The 18664-nt window shown below is 40.0% G+C and overlaps 2 protein-coding genes and 1 pseudogene across 5 annotated transcripts in view; 2 read left to right on the forward strand and 1 right to left on the reverse strand.

Moving 5' to 3' along the window:
- Window positions 1–18664, reverse strand: part of SPINK2 (serine peptidase inhibitor Kazal type 2) — a 467655-nt gene that overhangs the window by 162322 nt on the left and 286669 nt on the right. The gene's annotated exons all lie outside the window — the stretch shown is intronic.
- Window positions 1–18664, forward strand: part of POLR2B (RNA polymerase II subunit B) — a 49465-nt gene that overhangs the window by 3331 nt on the left and 27470 nt on the right. Inside the window, exons 2-7 of the mRNA XM_050791234.1 lie at window positions 3913–3985; window positions 8329–8479; window positions 12002–12114; window positions 12240–12459; window positions 12844–13002; window positions 17270–17434. Coding sequence (XP_050647191.1) covers window positions 3913–3985; window positions 8329–8479; window positions 12002–12114; window positions 12240–12459; window positions 12844–13002; window positions 17270–17434 — 881 coding nt within the window. The remainder of the gene's footprint in view (window positions 1–3912; window positions 3986–8328; window positions 8480–12001; window positions 12115–12239; window positions 12460–12843; window positions 13003–17269; window positions 17435–18664) is intronic.
- Window positions 11673–11766, forward strand: LOC126955901 (uncharacterized; annotated as a pseudogene).

The raw sequence follows: 18664 nt of genomic DNA on the forward strand, positions 1-18664 counted from the left end.
GTCACTGCCTCCTGTGTTCTCTGTCTCGGTGAAGGGCACTGTTGGCCCTCTGTATCTGTAGGTTTCACATCTGTATATTCAATTAATCTTGGATTGAAAATATTAAAAAGCTTGAGGCCAGGAGTTTGAGACCAGCCTGGGCAACATAGGGAGACCTCATCTCTACAAAAAAATTTAAAAATTAGCTGGGCATGGTGGCGTGTACCTGTGATCCCAGCTACTTGGGATACTGAGGTGGGAGGATTGCTTGAGCCCTAAGAGTTTGAGGCTACAGTGAGCTGTGATCACACCACTGCACTTCAGCCTGGGTAACAGTAAGGCCCTGTCTCAACAAAAAAGAGAATATTAGAAAAAAATTGTGTCCTTGTAAAAATGTACAGACTTTTTTTCTTGTCATTATTCCATAAACATTACAAGTAAACAATTCTTTACATAGCATTTACATTGTATTAGGTATTATAAGTAATCTAGAAATAATTTAAAGGATACAGGAGGATGTGCCTAGGGTATATAACAGTGCCATTTCATGTCAGGGACTTAAGCATCTGTGTTTTGGTATCTATGGGAGGTCCTGAAACCAGTCTCCAATGGACACTGAGGTACAACTGTTGTACCCTCTGTTGTTGAAATAAAAAACCTGGCCATCATTTTTGACTCCTCTCTTTCACCTCCATATCTAATCAGTCACCAAGCCCTGTTGGTTCTGTCTCCTAAATACGTCAAATCTGGTCACTTCTCTATCCCCTTCACCATCATTCTAGTTCATGTTGCTGCCATCCCTTGCCTAGATTACTCCTAACTGATTTGTGTACTTCCAATCCATTCTCCACACTGGCCATAGGGATCTTTCAGAAACGAAAATGTGACCTAGCCACAACCCTGCTAAACTCAAATCTCTTGATAAAGGCCAAACTCTTCTTATTCCACTTCCAACTTCACACTCTGCGCTTCCGCTACATTGACCTTCTGTCATTCTTTGAATATGCCATCCTATCTTGCATTATGGGGTCTTTTGCACAATTTGGTTTTTTCTATTCGGTAGGGTTCTTTCTTGACTCCTCCTACCTTTTTCCCTTCCTTTTTGCCTGATTACTCCTGTTTATAACATGAGGTCTCTGCTCAGCTTTTTTTTTTTTTTTGAGATGGAGTTTCCCTTTGTCGGCCCAGGCTGGAGTGCAGTGGTGCGATCTTGGCTCACTGCAACCTCCGCCTCCCAGGTTCAAGTGATTCTTTGCTTCAGCCTCCTGAGTAGCAGGGATTACAGGCGTGCTCCACCATGCCTATCTAATTTTTGTATTTTTAGTAGAGACGGGTTTCACCGTGCTGGCCAGGCTGGTCTCAAACTCCTGACCTCGTGATCCATCTGCCTCGGATTCCCAAAGTGCTGGGATTACAGGCGTGAGTCACTGTGCCTGACCAGCTTTTTAAAGACAATTTTAGAGACGGGGGTCTCGCTTTGTGGCTCAGGCTGGTCTCGAACTCCTGGTTTCAAGTGTGCCTGCCACCTTGGCCTTCCAGTGGTGGGATTACTGACATGAGCTACTGCACCTGGCCTCTGCGCAGCTTTTGGGAAGTCTTCCCTAACCTCTTCAGGTCTTTGTCAGGAATACTCATATCACTTTTTTTTTTTTTTTTTTTTTTGAGACAGAGTCACACTCTTGTCACCCAGGCTGGAGTGCGGTGGCATGATCTTGGCTCACTGCAACCTCTACCTTCTGGGTTCAAGCGATTCTCCTGCCTCAGCCTCCCTAGTAGCTGGGACTATAGGCGGGTGCCACCATGCCTGGCTAATTTTTGTATTTTTAGTAGAGATGGGTTTTCTCCATGTTAGCCAGGCTGGTCTTGAACTCCTGGTCTCAAGTGATCTGCCTGCCTTGGCCTCCCACAGTGTTGGGATTATAGGCATGAGCCAGTGCACCTAGCCTCAAAAAAAATTTGATGAGTGGATGAATAAATGAGTCTCTTTCATGGGTTCATTTTCCTTCATATGACTCTCAAAGTTGTTCCCAGATATCCTGCCTTCAGTCTTCCTTCTCTATGTACAATCTCATTTTTCTCCCACACATTTGTTAATGATTCCAACTCTGTACTTTTTTTTTCAAATTTTAAAATGTTTATTTTATTGACACAGATACACATGTGTTATATGCCAATGTGTATCTATTGTGTGTTACATGTTGTCTATAATTTAGACTCTTCATTTGAGTTTATATTCGTATATATGTGCCTACTAGAAGTATTTGAAGGGATATGTGATCTGTAGATATCTCTAAAGCCGATCTCATTACCTCTCCTTTTTCCACCATCTTACTTGCTTCTCTGGTATGGCAGTGATACTAACTTTTAATCTCTCATCAAAGCTGGAAATCTCTGAGCTATTATGGATAACTTTGTCTTTCTTACCCTTCCCCCAGGTATAGGGATTAATAATTCCAGTCCATTTAAGAAGGGTTCATTAAAAATTTATTTTGTATATGTATCAAATTTTGAACCCAAAGTTTTATAGGCTATGTATGTGTACATTAGAATAAAAACCAAAAATACAGCACACTTATTCTTTCACATAAGATGATGGGATTAATATTAGAGGACCAGTGCATACTGATTTTTTTGAATGCATATTTAAATTACTGTTGCATAACTACCCGAAAATTTAGCTACTTAAAAAATTATTTTGTTATGTTCATGGATACTGTGGGTCAGGAATTTGGACAGGACTTGCCTGCCTTCCACCGTGACTCTGGTTCATTTGGGAAGACATTAAGGCCGAGTGTTGACAGCTGGGTGAGAGATGATCTGTAGTGTTGACTCTCATGTCTGACATGAGACGTAGCTTGGGAGGACTCAAGGATTAAAATTGCTAATGGAGCATCTGTAAGTGACCTCTCCTTATGGTTTGGGCTTTCTCAGAATGTAGCAGCCTCAGAATAGTGTATGACTTAAAAAAAAAAATTTTTTTTTTTTTAATTTAAATTTTTGAGACAGAGACTCTCTCTGTTGCCCAGGCTGGAGTGCAGTGGTGCAGTCTCAGCTCACTGCAACCTCTATCTCCTGGGTTCAAGCAATTCTCTTGCCTCAGCCTGCTGAGTGGCTGGGATTACAGGCATGTGCCACCATGCCCGGCTAATTTTTGTATTTTTTAGTAGAAATGGAGTTTTGCCATATTGGCCTGGCTGGTCTCGAACTCCTGACCTCAGGTGATCCACCCACCTTGGCCTCCCAAAGTGCTAGGATTATTATAGGCCTGAGCCATCACTACTTTTTAATGACAGCTTAGGGCTCCAGAAAGTGTTTTAGCAAACATGACAGAAACTTCATTGCCTTTTCTGACCTGGCTTCTGAAGTCATGCAGCATTGCTTCAGCGGCATTCTCTTAAGTTACAGGAGAGTCAGAATCTACCTGATTCAAGGAGAGGGTGCATAGACCACTATATCTTATGATGGGAATGTCAAGATCACATTATAGAAGGCCATGTGGGATGGGAGATAGGCTAGTGGCCATCTTTGGAAAATGTAATCTTTCATACCTGTACATGTATGAAATGTTGCTGTAATAGATCGCCCCACCTCAGGGTACTGCCCAGCTGTTGGAATCCTTCCATGGCTCTGCCCCCTCATTCTGTCTCTTACTCTAGTCTCTGAAAATCTTACTGATCAATAAAATGGGAAACTTAAAATTCATACAACTTACATTACAACTCTCTAATAAACCTCTTCGTATATTGGAAGAATACCTGTGTGACATAGACATAAATTATTTTATTAATGTAATTGAAATTTTAGAGAACCTGGGGTGAAAGCATTACTTATTCAGCAGAAAGTAAATATGTTTCTGCTACTTAAAGTTACAGGAGCAAGATGTTAACTAAGTGGCATCTCATTGCAAATGAGTACAATATTTTGTTTTTACAGATATGCAATATGATGAGGATGATGATGAAATCACCCCGGATTTGTGGCAAGAAGCATGCTGGATTGTAATTAGGTAACTTTGGACCAAACTGAATTAGCTTGAAAAGGCACTGTAGATTTCCTGCTTAGTCTTCTTGACAAATAGCTGTTCTATATAAATGTGCTACGTGACAGTAGTTACTTTATTTATATATTTAACATTTTAAGTAATTCAGACCTAAAAATTAACACAAAGAATTCATTTAATCACTTCACCCAGATTCCGAAAATGTTACCCCATACTACATTTCTTTGTCTTTTCTTCTTTTGGTACATATTTTTTTTCTGAAACATGTGAGAATAACTTGCAGATCACTTGATCCTGGGAGGTTGAGGCTACAGTGAGCCAAGATCGCACTGCCGTACTCCAGCCTTGATGACAGAGTGAGACCCTGTTTCCAAAAAACAAAAAAAAGAGTAACTTGCAGACATAAGGACATTCTTTTACATCATCACAATTATGGTGATCTTATTTAATCTGTAGACCCTACCCACATTTTGCCAGTTGTTCCACTCATGTTTATAGCAAAATAAAAATTTTTCTGACCCTGGATCCAGCCTAGGATCACATACTGGATTTAGTTGTCATGGCATATTCTTCCATTTCCTTTAATCTGGAACAGTTCCTCAGTGTGTCTGTTCTTTTTTTTGTACCTTGACATTTTTGAAGAATACATGCCAGTTACTTTTTAGGATGCCTTTCAGTTAGGTTTGTCTAATAGTTCTCATAATTGGATTCAGATGCTTACTTTTGGCAGAAGTGACATAGTCTCAGTGCATCATATCAGGAGGCACGTTTGTTTCGTTACTAGTAATGTTAATTTGATTGCTTGGTTTTCTCATTATTTTAAATAGACAAAGTTAAAATTGGTTTTTAACTTTGTTAAAAACAAATTTGTTAAAATTCACTGCAAATTCCTATCCAATTCTAAGTGTAACTAAATGTGATAAAATTCTGAGAAGCCTTGTATAGGTAAGAAAAGTAACTTATAAGTGATAAAGTAACATCCTGTTATGTTAGGATGTTAAAGGCTTATAACTCTTCTCTCATCCCCTGACCGCTGCTTTATATACAACAACATGACGATGGATGCCTCTCTGAGCCCCATCAGCTCCAAGGTGCATGACCCCTTGGTCAACATTCTCTCTTTTCAAAGAACACATGCTTCTGACATTCTGCCAGTTGTATTTGGAGTCTAACTGAATACCTTTCTTGAATGTTGTTTTGTTAGAAAGATATTGTTTTGCCTGTAATCCCAGCACTTTGGGATGCTGAGGCAGGCAGATCACTTAAGATCAGGAGTTGGAACCAGCCTAGCCAACATGGTGAAGCTCTGTCTTTACTAAAAAATAAAAAAATTAGATGAGTGTAGTGGTGCACACCTGTAATCCCAACTACTTGGAAGGCTGAGGCAGGAGAATCACCTGAACCTGGGAGGCAGAGTTTGCAGTTAGGTGACATGACGTCACTACACCCCAGCCTGGGCGGCAGAGCGAGACTCCGTCTCAAAAAACAAAAAAGATATGAGTCAGTGTGTTTGTCCAGAATCTTACAAAAGAAAGTATTGAAAGCTAGGTGCTGTGGTGTGTGCCTGTATAGTCCCAGCTACCTGGGAGGCTGAGGCAGAAGGATCACTTGAGCTCACGAGTTTGAGTGTTGCCTGGGTAACATAGTGAGACCTTGTCTCTAAAAATAAATAATAATAAAAAAAAATTGAGTTTTTGGGATATAAGTATATATTTTTTCATAAGGAGTGGGGGTGAGAATGGGAGCTCTGTTTCTGGTGGCAGGGTTTGGAGAAGGGGCAGGGGCAGCAGTTGCCACGTTTGGTTGCAGAGGTGGCAAGAAGCCCGTGAAACAGCCGAAGAAGCAGGCCAAGGAGATGGATGAGGAAGACACAGCTTTCCAGCAGAAGCAAAAAGAGGAGCAGAAAAAGCTTTAAAATTGAAGGCTGTGGGGAAAGGGCCCCTGGCCACAGGTGGAATTAAGACATTTGGCAAAAAGTCTTGACGAGGTGGCTCACGCCTGCCCGTAATCCCAACACTTTGGGAGGCTGAGGCGGGTGGATCACTTGAGCTCAGGAGTTTGAGACCAGCCTGTGCAACATAGCCAGACCCTATCTCTCTCTCTCTCTCTCTCTCTCTTTTTTTTTTTTTTTAAAAAACAAAGAATAAAAGAAATCTGGCAAAAAGTCAGCTTTTCTTTGTGCCTGAGGTGATGGTAACCTTTGACTCCATTTGTATTTAAACATCTGTATTTTCTGCCGTACTATCTTTTGCCACCTATAGCTAGAATGAAGCATTTTCTTGGAGCCTTTTATAAATACAAAAAATAAAACAAATTGGCTGTAGAAGACAAAACTTTATTGAGACAGTTACATCTTCTGTGATGTTTGGGTGTTAAACACCAAGAGGTATTTTATTAGGAAACAATAATCAGGTAGATGTTCTGTGGAGTGTGCCTATATTCTACATTCTTCTAGTAGAAAAAATATTTTATCTTAGAAGAAGAAGTTGTTTTCAACATATGTGGTAGATTGCTCAAGGATAAAGTACTCTATTGTGAACTGTCATAGCATTTATCATTTGTTACAAAATAAGTTATTTGATTTTTAAGTTTAAATTGACTGTAGATACTTTGGTTATTGAGAAATGAATTTTGATTTTTTTTTTACTTTTCAATATCAAGTGATCTTTACCTAGCAATGTGAATGTGATATTAGTTAATATCACAAGTAACTGTATACGATGACTTCAGGTAAAATAAGCACTAGAGTAGATATAAATATGAAATATTTATATAGTTTAGATGTTTAAGCACCAATCTAATGATTTTGGGGAAAGTAGGTATAGTTCAGCTTCCTGGGGTAATGAAACTTATCTATAGTTTAGAAGCTATTTCCTCTTAAATTGCCTATAAAAAACCATTGCTATTTATATTACAGGCAATGCCATGTTTTTCTTACACATCAATGACTAATCCACATGGTTTTGAGAAATTTCTTTCCTAATATGTGACAGTCTCTACTGAAATAAATTGCCTCAACTATTATTTAGTTCATACCTTACACACGTATGGTTGTCTGCTGTGTTTTCTACCATAGAACCTAACTTCTAATAGTGGTGGCCATACTTGACTGGATCAGGGTGGGCCCGATTTGTTGGCCTGTCACTGATGTGTGAGGTGACCTGATGAAGCCAAAATGGGAGGCTGATGATTAGTTGGACTCTGCATATTGTCTCCGAAAATTGATGTGAAGATGGGGGAGTCAGTAGTTGGGGAGCAGAAGCTAAGAAAGTCTCACAGATACAAGATGACAGAGGTCACAAGATACAGGAGTGGAGATGTGGAGGTGTGGTGGGGCACTTCCTACTGCTGAGGGGTGATGGGATAATCTTGAGGGTTGTGCTAGATCCTCCAGCCTCTGTGAAGCCCAGCTTTGTGGCTATTCCTGGATGGTAATAGGGAGTGATCTGTTGAGATCCTCTTGCACTTGTATCTACTTGTATCTTTATGTCTTTCCACACCCCTCACCTGAAAAGTATCTGTTCCTTATAAAAATAATGTCTACTCTTTAGATTATAGATCTCTCAGCCATGCTACATTTTTATCACCAGTCTTTTGCTGAGTATTTTTATGTAAAGACTTACTCTTCTTATCCCACCTTTAACAATTCAAAATAGAACTAATGATTGGTAACCTAAAGTTGGTATTCTCACGCATTATTTTAGTCATTGATATCACTACCCCCCCTCCTATTCAAATCAAAGTTCTTATTATCTTTGGCTATTGATTTTTCTTTAGTTTTATCTCCTGACTCATTTTTCAAGAAATATTTCAAAGAGGTAGAATAAAATTTGTCCATAGAGGACATACAGTTTTTTTTTTCTTTGAGATGGGGTCTCGCTGTCTCCCAGGCTAGAGTGTAATGATGCCATCATGACTCAATGCAGCCTCAAACTCTGGGCTCACATGATCCCCCTACCTCAGCCTCTTGAGTATGTGGGCCTGTAGGCACATGCCACCATACCTGGCTAATTTTTTTATTTGTAGAAATGAGGTCTCATTACTTTGCCCAGGCTGAACTCAAGCAATGCTCCTGCCTTGGCCTTCCAGGAGCTGGGATCCTTATAGTTCTTATATCGTGCTTTAAGTATTTTACCCACAAATATAAGCTGCTTTTCCCCAAATAATAAGTTCTACAAAGAAAATATGCCTGGTTTCATCCTTTTTAAGATAGATCACAGTATCTTGTTTAGTGGTTGACATATAATGGTTGGTATTTAATGACTGTTGAATTGATTATAATGAAAATGGGGAATTATGCTAGAAATTATCACTGAGTTGCAACTGACTGAACTCAAATATTTTCCCAGTTCCTATTTTGACGAGAAAGGCTTGGTCAGACAACAGCTGGATTCTTTTGATGAGTTTATTCAGATGTCTGTTCAAAGAATTGTGGAAGACGCTCCTCCTATAGACCTACAAGCTGAAGCTCAGCATGCTAGTGGAGAAGTTGAAGAACCGGTAAGATGGTTAGTTCTAATAGTTACACCGGTACAAGAAGAGTATTGGTTTGAAATTTCAGCCCTTCTGTTAACTGACTTAAAGGTTAAAAAAAGTCAGTTGGAGCTTTTAGCAAAGTACTTATAGCACCATCAGTCACTTTCTGATTTATTCTCTCTAATGAGGAGGTGTATTTTTTTTTTCAAGTAATCCCATCCTTATTCACATAGTAGGTATTGAATAGTTGGGAAGAGAGGACTCTGAAATATGAACAAATAAGAGAAGTGAGCCAGAGATAGTCACGTTGCTTTAGATAGATAACCCTACTTTTTTCTCTCACATTATAAAAATGATAAAAAATGTTTGAAGGAATTTTCGTCTGATTTTATATATTGCATGAAGTACACTATTATAACCATATGAGGTAAGAAAGGTAAATCACCCAAACATATCAGCTATCTTTATTAAGCTTCTTACAGCTTTTGCTCACATATATGCATGTTTTTTAGCATTGTTAAAATCATACCAAGGGTATAATTTTATAATTTGGTTTTATATGAGTGATTATAAATAAATATGTAGTCCAAAATAATGACTGTCCTAGTTTTAGAGAAGTTGAGAGGCAGTTGTTGGAACATATTGAGCTTTGAGAGACAGGGAAAACTGAAAAACAAAGTGAGGTAGGGAAAGCCCCCCAAAAAGAGTTAGACACAGGGAGAGTCCATTGTTTCTAGCCTGATCAGTTTCTCTTCTGTGTAGCTGATCTCCTAAGGGCTGGTCTGTTATTTCCATTTTAGTTGGACATGCTGTACGGAATTTTGCTATTAAGAATGAAAGCGATTGGCTCTTCTAGGGCTCTACTGGAAAGGGGGACATTAAGTTTCTTTTTTATTCTTGGGTCATATTTTCTTTTTTACAGGGATGACAGGCGCCCACCACCATGCTTGGCTAATTTTTTTGTATTTTTAGTAGAGACAGGGTTTCACATGTTGGCCAGGCTGATCTCCAACTCCTGACCTCAAGTGATCCACCCCCTTCAGCCTCCCAGAGTGCTGGGATTACAGGCATGAGCCACTGCACTTGGCTTGTTGGGTCATTTTTTCTTCATGATCTTTGTATAACAAGCGAAATAACAATAGAACGTAGCAAATTCAATGTGCCAGTCATGGAAGTACTAAAGGAGGAGGAGATCTCTGAGGCTTAGTTATCAGAGCTTAGTAGAAAAGATGGAAGAGACTTAAATTTACTGCGAATAACAGATAGGAGTTCTCTTAGAAGAGAAAAGGTGCTTAGTCATTTCAGCAAGGAAATATTTGGCGTCGCCGGCGTGGTGGCTCATACCTAGAATTTCAGCTCTTTGGGAGGCCGAGGCGGGCAGATCACCCGAGGTCGCCAGATGACCCGAGGTCAGGAGTTTGAGACCAGCCTGGCCAATATGGTGAAACCCGCTTTCTACTAATAAAGTACAAAAATTAGCCAGGCGTGGTGGTCGGCACCTGTAGTCCCAGCTACTCGGGAGGCTGAGACAGGAGAATTGCTTGAACGTGGGAGACGGAGGTTGCAGCGAGCTGAGATCGCAGCCACTGCACTCCAGCTTGGGTGACAGGGCGAGACGCTGTCTCAAAAAAAAAAAAAAGAAAGAAAGAAAAAAAAAGAAAATACCTGGTATATTTAGGCTGGGGATGGGATGGGGACCACAATGATCAGTATGTGATTTTGGCTTATCTATTTTTTTTTTTTTTGAGGCGGAGTCTGGCCGTATTGCCCAGACTAGAGTGCAGTGGCGCGATCTTGGCTCACTGCAAGCTCCGCCTTACGGGTTCACGCCATTCTCCTGCCTCAACTTTCCGAGTAGCTGGGACTACAGGCGCCTGCCACCACGCCCGGCTAATTTTTTTGTATTTTTAGTAGAGACAGGGTTTCGCGGTGTTAGCCAGGATGGTCTCGATCTCCCGACCTCATGATCTGCCTGCCTCCGCCTCCCAAAGTGCTGGAATTACAGGGCTTATCCATTTTTACTAGGCATTAGGAAGATAAGATGGAACCCGGTTGTCGAAAGCTTTGAATGCCATTGGATGTTATGAGGAATTACTGAGAGACTGTCAAAGAATATACATAAAGCATTATTTTAGAAAAGTTACTTTCGAAAGCGATGCTTACTTGGAATAGAAAGAGGCTAGAGGAGGCCTGGTGCAGTGGCTCACGCCTGTAATCCCAGCACTTTGGGAGGCCTAGGCAGGAAGATCTCTTGAGGCCAGGAGTTCGAGACCGTCCTGGCCAGCATGGTGAAACCCCATCTCTACCAAAAAAATACAAAAATTAACTGGGTCTGGTGGCGCGCGCCTGTAGTCCCAGCTACTCGGGAGGCTGAGGCAGGGGAATCACTTGAACCCAGGAGGCGGAGGCTGCAGTGACCCTAGATCACACCACTGCACTCCAGCCTGGGTGACAGAGTGAGACCCTATCTCAAACAAAACAAAACAAAAGAGGCTGGAGGAGATAAAAATCAGAATAGCCTATGATTAAGATAGTAATGACCTAGACTAGATGATGGCACAGATAAGGAGTAGAGGGTTGGCTTCCCTTTGGTTCATTATCACCACCGCTCTCTTTGCCCTTTGTCTACCCCAGCTTGGGAGACTTGAGTATCAATAATTAATCATTAGTAAAACATCTGCTCAGTTCTATTTTCTTCTCTGAGACTTGATTTAGAGAAAAGTACACTATCCATTTATCTGTAGAAAGTTGTCCTCATGGATCTTGTTTTATTAGGCAGCAAGTGAATGTTTAATTGAAAAATTTCTTTTTTTGCTATGGACTAAGCTATATTCCAGCTGGGGTTGGAAGTTCTCAGCCCTTTATATAGAATGTTTAGGATATTTTTTGTGTTTTTTAAAATAAAATTTTTTTCTTTTGTTTACTTGTTTGACAGATTAATTTGTATGTTTAATTGAAGAGTTAGGTTTATTTTTAAAAATGTTCTATTGATTAGATTAGAGCACAGTTCTAGTTGTCTGGATTTGCTATCTTTGTTCTCTGGTCACTTTGTATTTTTGATGACGCTTACCAAGGAGAGGGCACAAGAAACTATGTAGATCATTAATGTAAATCCATTTTAACTGATATAAACTCAGCATATGATGTGTACAGTCTTTTTTTACTTTTAGTATATTAAGTCTCTTTTTGTCTTCTGCCTTAAGAAAGCAATTAGCAGATCCTTTTGTAGTTGATAAGTGTGATGATTAGGTGTGAGATGTGCCTTCCTTAAACCTTGTTACAAACCTTGCTAGCACATTACCTGTCTAATGTGAAAATAAATTTTTAAGAAAAGAGGAAAAAAGAGAAAGTGATATGGTTTAAAACTTGACATCTGTGCGGTATGGATATTGACTTTGAGAAGTCCCCATTTCAGTAAAATGGATTAATTTTGCCAGTTTGTAGAGCTGCTTCTACTTAAAATGTTAATGTCAATTAAAATGGAATCATTAAAACTTTTATGGAAAAAATTATTTACTCTTTTCATGTTTTTTTGTTTAATTTCAGCCAAGATATTTGCTGAAGTTTGAACAAATTTATCTTTCCAAGCCTACCCACTGGGAAAGAGATGGTGCTCCTTCACCAATGATGCCCAATGAAGCTAGATTAAGAAATCTCACGTAAGAAAAAAGTTTTCCTTGTCAGCAGCAGATACTGAAATAGAATTCTGAAAATGTAATTTTAACCACTTGAGGGTTTAACAGATAACCTATTGCTTAAGTGTGATCTACTTTTATCTTCAAAGGTATTCTGCTCCGCTTTATGTTGATATAACAAAAACAGTCATTAAAGAAGGTGAAGAACAACTTCAGACTCAGCATCAGAAAACTTTTATAGGAAAAATTCCAATTATGTTGCGGTCAACTTACTGCCTTTTGAATGGCTTGACAGATCGTGATCTTTGTGAGTTAAATGAATGCCCTTTGGATCCTGGTGGCTATTTCATTATTAATGGATCAGAAAAGGTATAGTAACATTATTTTAAAAAATGACAAAATCGTAGTTAAAATTTAGTTTAAAGTTGAAATAAAAAAAAAAAAAAAGATTTTCATGCAGGATAACCTGGCAGTGACAGTTGGCTTATTTAGGGTATGACAGCTAAACTTATATAAAGCAAAACTTTATTTAGTTGTGTATAATATGCACTGGAAATTTGGTCAGTTTCAGTCGGTTTTGGAGCTTATGTATTTCTATGAAGTGTTTATGCAAAATGGAGTTTTTAAAGTTGAAGAATTAAATATTTCAGTGAGCCTATATGATCAGATTAAATTAAGATGCAGATTTTACTCTCTTTTCTCTTCAGTGACCTTTTGGATTTTATGGCTATAACCTTCTTATTGTCCAAATAGGTTCTGATTGCCCAAGAGAAAATGGCAACAAACACAGTTTATGTGTTTGCCAAAAAGGACTCTAAATATGCCTACACAGGAGAGTGTAGGTCATGTCTGGAGAATTCTTCGCGACCCACCAGTACTATATGGGTTAGCATGCTGGCAAGAGGAGGACAGGTATGGACTGGATATGATGTTATTTGGGTTTATTCCTTTGTGCCTTGTTTTAAAATTCACTAGACTGCATTCTCGGTCCAAAAAAGCTTTTCTGGAGCAATATTGTTGTTATGTATTGTATCGTTTACCTATCGCTGTGTGACAAATTACTCTTCCAGCAACATTTATCGTCTCACGGCTTCTGTGAGTCAGGAATCTGGGTGCTGCTTAGCTGAGTCTTTTGGCCAAGCATCTCTCACAAGGCTGCAATCAGATGTTTCCCTGGGCTGCCGTCATCTCAAGAGCCATTCACATGGTTGTCTGCAGGATTTAGTTCTTGATTGACTATTGGACTGAGTCTCAGGTTTTTACGCGCTGTCGGCTGGAAGCCTTTCTTAGTTCCTTGCCATGTGGACCTCTGCGTATAGCAGCTGACAGCAGCAGAGCAGCTTGCTTCTTTAGAGAGAGTAAGCAAAAAGAGCTATAGAGAGAGAGAGAACGAGCAAGGCAGAAATCAGTCTTTTATAACTTTAAAGTTGTAGCAACATTCTGTCATTTTTGCCATGTTCTTTTTGTTAGTTGCAAGTCAGTATGTCCAGCTCACACTGTGAGGAGGATATTACAAGGGCAATAGTAGGAGGCAGGAATCACTGGGTACCAGCTTAGAAGTTGCAGACCACTGGTATAGTTATAAGCATAGGTTGCTTATAATAATGGAATCTAGTTGTAGCTAGCAGTTCTTAAATATTTGCTGTATGCCAATTCTGTTACTCAGATTGCTTGATTTAATCTTTACAGCTATCTTGGAAAACCTCTATTTCAGTTCGTGTGTGTGTGTGTGTGTATGTGTGTATGTATACGTATACATATCTGTTTTCTTTGAGACAGTCTTGCCCTGTCGCCAGGCTGCAGTGCAGTGACATGAGCTTAGCTCACTGCAACCTACGCCTCCCTAGTTCAAGTCATTCCCCTGCCTCAGCCTCCTGAGTAGCTGTGACTACAGGCGCACACCACCACACCCAGCTAATTTTTCGTGTTTTTTAGAAGAGATAGGGTTTCACCATGTTGGTTCAGGATGGTCTCGATCTCCTGACCTTGTGATCTGCCCTCCTTGGCCTCCCAAAGTCCTGGGATTACAAGCATGAGCTACCGTGCCTGGCCAGGAGTTTTAAATAATTAAAATGGTTTTTATTTGTGAATGGTTTTTGGTAACTGGTGTTTCCATTTGTTTTTTGTAATTTTTTTAAAAAGCTTTATTTTCAATTTAATTTAATAATTATGCATGTGTGGGATGCAGTGTGATGTTTTGATACATGTATACAATGTATAATGATACTAGGGTACTTAATGAAATTAGGGTACTTAGCATGTTTTTAATAATATTTTATTTGTAAAAAATAAAATTTGTAAGGTAAGCATTCTTCCCCTGTGCACAACATTGCTGGGTATTGTAAGAGATCATCAAAACACACAATCCTTATTGAGAAGGTGGCCAGGTGTGGTGGCTCATGCCTGTAATCCCAGCACTTTGGGAGGCTGAGGTGGGTGGATTGCTTGAGCCCGGGATGTGAGACCAGCTTGGGCAACATGGCAAAACACTTCCTCTAGCAAAACAACAACAAAAACCCCAAAATTAGCTGGATGTGGTGGCAGGCGCCTGTAGTCCCAGTTATTCAAGAAGCTGAGGTGGGAAGATAGCTTGAGTGCTGAGGTTGCAGTGAGCCCAGATTGGCGCCACTGCACTCCAGCATGGGTGACAGAGCCAGACCCTGTCTCAAAAAAAAAAAAAAAAAAAAAAAGAAAGAAAAAACAGAAAGTAATGGTTTTTTGGGAATACAAGCTTTAGGCATTAAATGATAGTAACACAGTGCAGAGGCCAAATGACACCTATTACATATATTAGTTTTATAGAAATTTGGAGGAGAATGAGATACTAGTATGGTGTGGTCCATGCAACGATTTTTTTTTTGTTTGTTTGTTTGTTTTGAGACAGAGTCTCACTCTGTTGCCTACGCTGGAGTGCAGTGGCACGATCTTGGCTCAGTGCAACCTCCACCTCCTGGCTCAAGTGATTCTCGTGCCTCAGCCTCCCAAGTAGTTAGATTATAGGCCTGTCCCACCACACCTGGCTAATTTTTGTATTTTTAGTAGAGACAGGGTTTCACTATGTTGCTTAGGTTGGTCTCGAACTCCTGAGCTCAAGTGACGCGCCTGTCTTGGCCTTCCAAAGTGCTGGCATGAGCCACTGCCCCTGACCTGTTCATGAAACTTAATAGAGAAGAGTGGACTTGACTTACACTTTGAAAGATGGTGTGGAGTTATATAAGCAGAGAGAAACTGGAAGGACTTTCTTATTAGAGGAGAGTGGGGATGAGTGTTTGGAGAATCACTGGAAGATAACTCTGATTGAGCTGAATGGAGTATGTTGAATAGTGAATGACAAGTAGGTGATTAGGGTGGATCTGGATTAGTGGATCTTAACTAAAGGTTCACATCAATAACCTACGACTCTTCCAAGTTCAATGGTGGGAATGGGGCTGGAATGGGGCCCAGGTACAAGTATTTGAAAGAGGTCCCCAGGTGATTGTGATGTGCATTCTTTGTTGAGAGGCATCGGCCTGGATGATGGAGGGCCAAGACACAAACAGTATATTAGGGAGACTATCATGGCAACTCTGAACAAAATGAATTAATTGGAGGCAGAGAATGGAAAATGATCTGGATTTGATGGTGAGTTTGATAAATAAAAGGATGAGTCAGTTAAGATACTATGGTTTGTATTCTGAGGTTCCAGGAGAGTGGTGAACTTCGAGTAATTGATTTAGGAGAGAATATAATAAGTTCAGTTTTAGATAAGATTTTTGGGGAGTGCATGTTGTAGACATTATGATTTTTTTCTTTAAAAAAAATTTTTTTTTTGGAGACCAAGTCTGGAGTGCAGTGGCTCGATCCCAGCTCGCTGAAACCTCCGCCTCCCAGGTTCAAGCGATTCTCCTGCCTCAGCCTGCTGAGTAGCTGGGATTACAGGTGTGTGCCACCATGCCCAGCTAATTTTGTATATTTAGTAGAGACGGGGTTTCACCATGTTAGCCAGGCTGATCTCGAACTCCCAGCCTCTGGTGATCTGCCCGCCTTGGCCTTCCAAAGTGCTGGGATTACAGGTGTGAGCCACTGCACCCAGCCTGTGAGCCATCGTGCCCGGCCTAAAATTTTAAAAATATTTATAGAGATGAGGTCCCACTATGTTGCCCAGGCTGGTCTTGAAATGCTGGGCTCAGGCAATCCTCCCACCTTGGCCTCCCAAAGTGCCGGGATTACATGCATGAGCCACTATGCCCAGCTATATTATTTTTTAATGTTCTGCTTGTTCTGAAATAAGATCCATGATGAAACAAATAATAGACTAAATGGAATAATTGATGTCCACATAGAAACAATGAATTGGCAATTGGAGATATGGGGGCTGAGGGTACAGGAAAAAGATCAAGATGAAGATTTGGGTGTCATTTATGAAAAGCTGTTACTGAACATGCCCATGAGAGGAGTTCTGAAGGAGCCTGAGGTGGGAGGAGGAAGATGACGGAAGTTATTAGAGGGATTATAATAATGTAGGGTTGTGAGGCCAAGGGAAGATAGAGTGAAATTGATATTGAAGCAAACAAATATGATTAAAACTGAGAAATCAGGTGTGTCATAGGTTAGTAACTTTTAATTGGTTTTTTAGGTGTGTACAATTAAAGAGGGAGAAATTGGAAAAAAGAAGCTGTGTGAAAGGGCTATTAGTTTTGAAACATTGAAACAAGGAAATGCCTCACAGACCAGCTCTGATTTAATGTTTATTTTTCATTGTGTGCTTAGCTTTTTTTCCATATTTGTCTATCCATATTGTCTCTTTTTTTACCTCTTATATATTTCTTTCTTCCACAGGTTTAATTTTTTTTGGAGGGGGGATAGGTTGGGGAGGGTGAGGAATCAGTATTCATATTTTTTTGCAGCCAGAAGTGATTTCCAAATATAGTATTGAGTAATTCTGAGAGAATCTTGGCAGGCAGATAGGAGAGAACGGAAGTTCTCCAGGTCTGTGACCAGCCTGTGTGTAAAAAAATTAGTACACTTGTTTCAGTGGTTTTGAAATGCATTCATAGCAGGTTCCTCACAGTATTGGGAGGCATACTTCTTTTGAAATATGCACAAAGAATACATATATATATTAAATAGTTCTCTTGATGTTTTTCTATTGCTGTGAGCTTTTGTGTATTCATGTTCTAATGATAGTTTATTTTTCTAGGGTGCAAAAAAGAGTGCTATTGGTCAGCGCATTGTGGCAACTCTACCATATATCAAGCAAGAAGTTCCCATCATTATTGTGTTCAGAGCATTAGGTTTTGTGTCTGACAGAGATATTTTAGAACATATTATTTATGATTTTGAAGATCCAGAGATGATGGAAATGGTAATGTGAAAGCAAAATGTATTCACAGAGCTTTATAAGAGATTTAGAGTTACTGATTGTTGCTAACCTTAAAATAGTAGAAAGCTGTTCTGAAGAGTAATTTAGCTGTCACAAATCTCATGCCATTTACTGTGTGGTAAAAGCTTTCAGCCCTGCCTGGGCCTCTTTTCTGACAGTTTGGTGTAAAATAGACATGAAAACCAGAGGCAGCTGGAGTTAATGACAACAGCAAGAAGAAACAGTGGTAAGGAAGCTTGCAGAAGCACACCAGCTTGGTGCAATTTAGTAAAAAGGGAAAATGAGTAGTTGATACCTGTTGTTTAACTTTTCATTTTGAAATAATTTCAGACTTACAGAAAAGTTACAAAAAGGCCAAGCATAATCCCAGCCTTTGGGAGGCCAAGGTGGGAGGATCACTTGAGTCCAGGAGTTCGAGACCAGCCTGGGCAACATAGGGAGACCTGTCTCTACAAAAAATACAAAAGGTTAACCTGTCATGGTGGCATGTACCTGTAGTCCCAGCTACTGGGGAGGCTGAGGTGGGAAGATTGCTTGAGCCCAGGAGGTGGAGGCTGCAGTGAGCCCTAATCATGCCTCCCCACTCCAGCCTGGGCAACAGGGTAAGACCTTGTCTCAAAATAAAAAATAAAAGTTGCAAGAATTATATAGAGAATTCTTACATGCTCTTCACTCAGATTCACCAGTTGTTACTTTTGTCACATTTGCTTTATCATTCATTCTTTCTATATATAACACATTTTTTTTTCTGGACCATTGGAGAGTAAGTTATAGGCAATAGCCTCTTACTCCTAAAGACTTCAGTGTATATTTCCTAATAATCAATACATTCACTTACATAATCATAGTATAATTATTTAAATGAGAAAATTTTACTTAGATACAGTACTGTTTTTGTTGTTGTTGTTGTTTGTTTTGTTTTTTTTGAGATGGAGTCTCAGTCTGTTGCCCAGCCTGGAGTGCAGTGGTGTGATCTTGGCTCACCACAGCCTCCGCCTCCCGGATTCAAACGATTCTCCTGCCTCAGCCTCCCAAGTGACTGGGACTATAGGCATGCGCCACCACTCCCAGCTAATTTTTGTATTTTTAGTAGAGATGGGGTTTCACTGTGTTGGCCAGGCTGGTCTCAAACTCCTGACCTCAGGTGATCTGCCCACCTTGGCCTCCCAAAGTGATGGGATTACAACAATACTGGTAATGTACAGATCTTAC

Source organism: Macaca thibetana, chromosome 5, assembly GCF_024542745.1.
Source record: "Macaca thibetana thibetana isolate TM-01 chromosome 5, ASM2454274v1, whole genome shotgun sequence".
NCBI lineage: Eukaryota > Metazoa > Chordata > Mammalia > Primates > Cercopithecidae > Macaca > Macaca thibetana.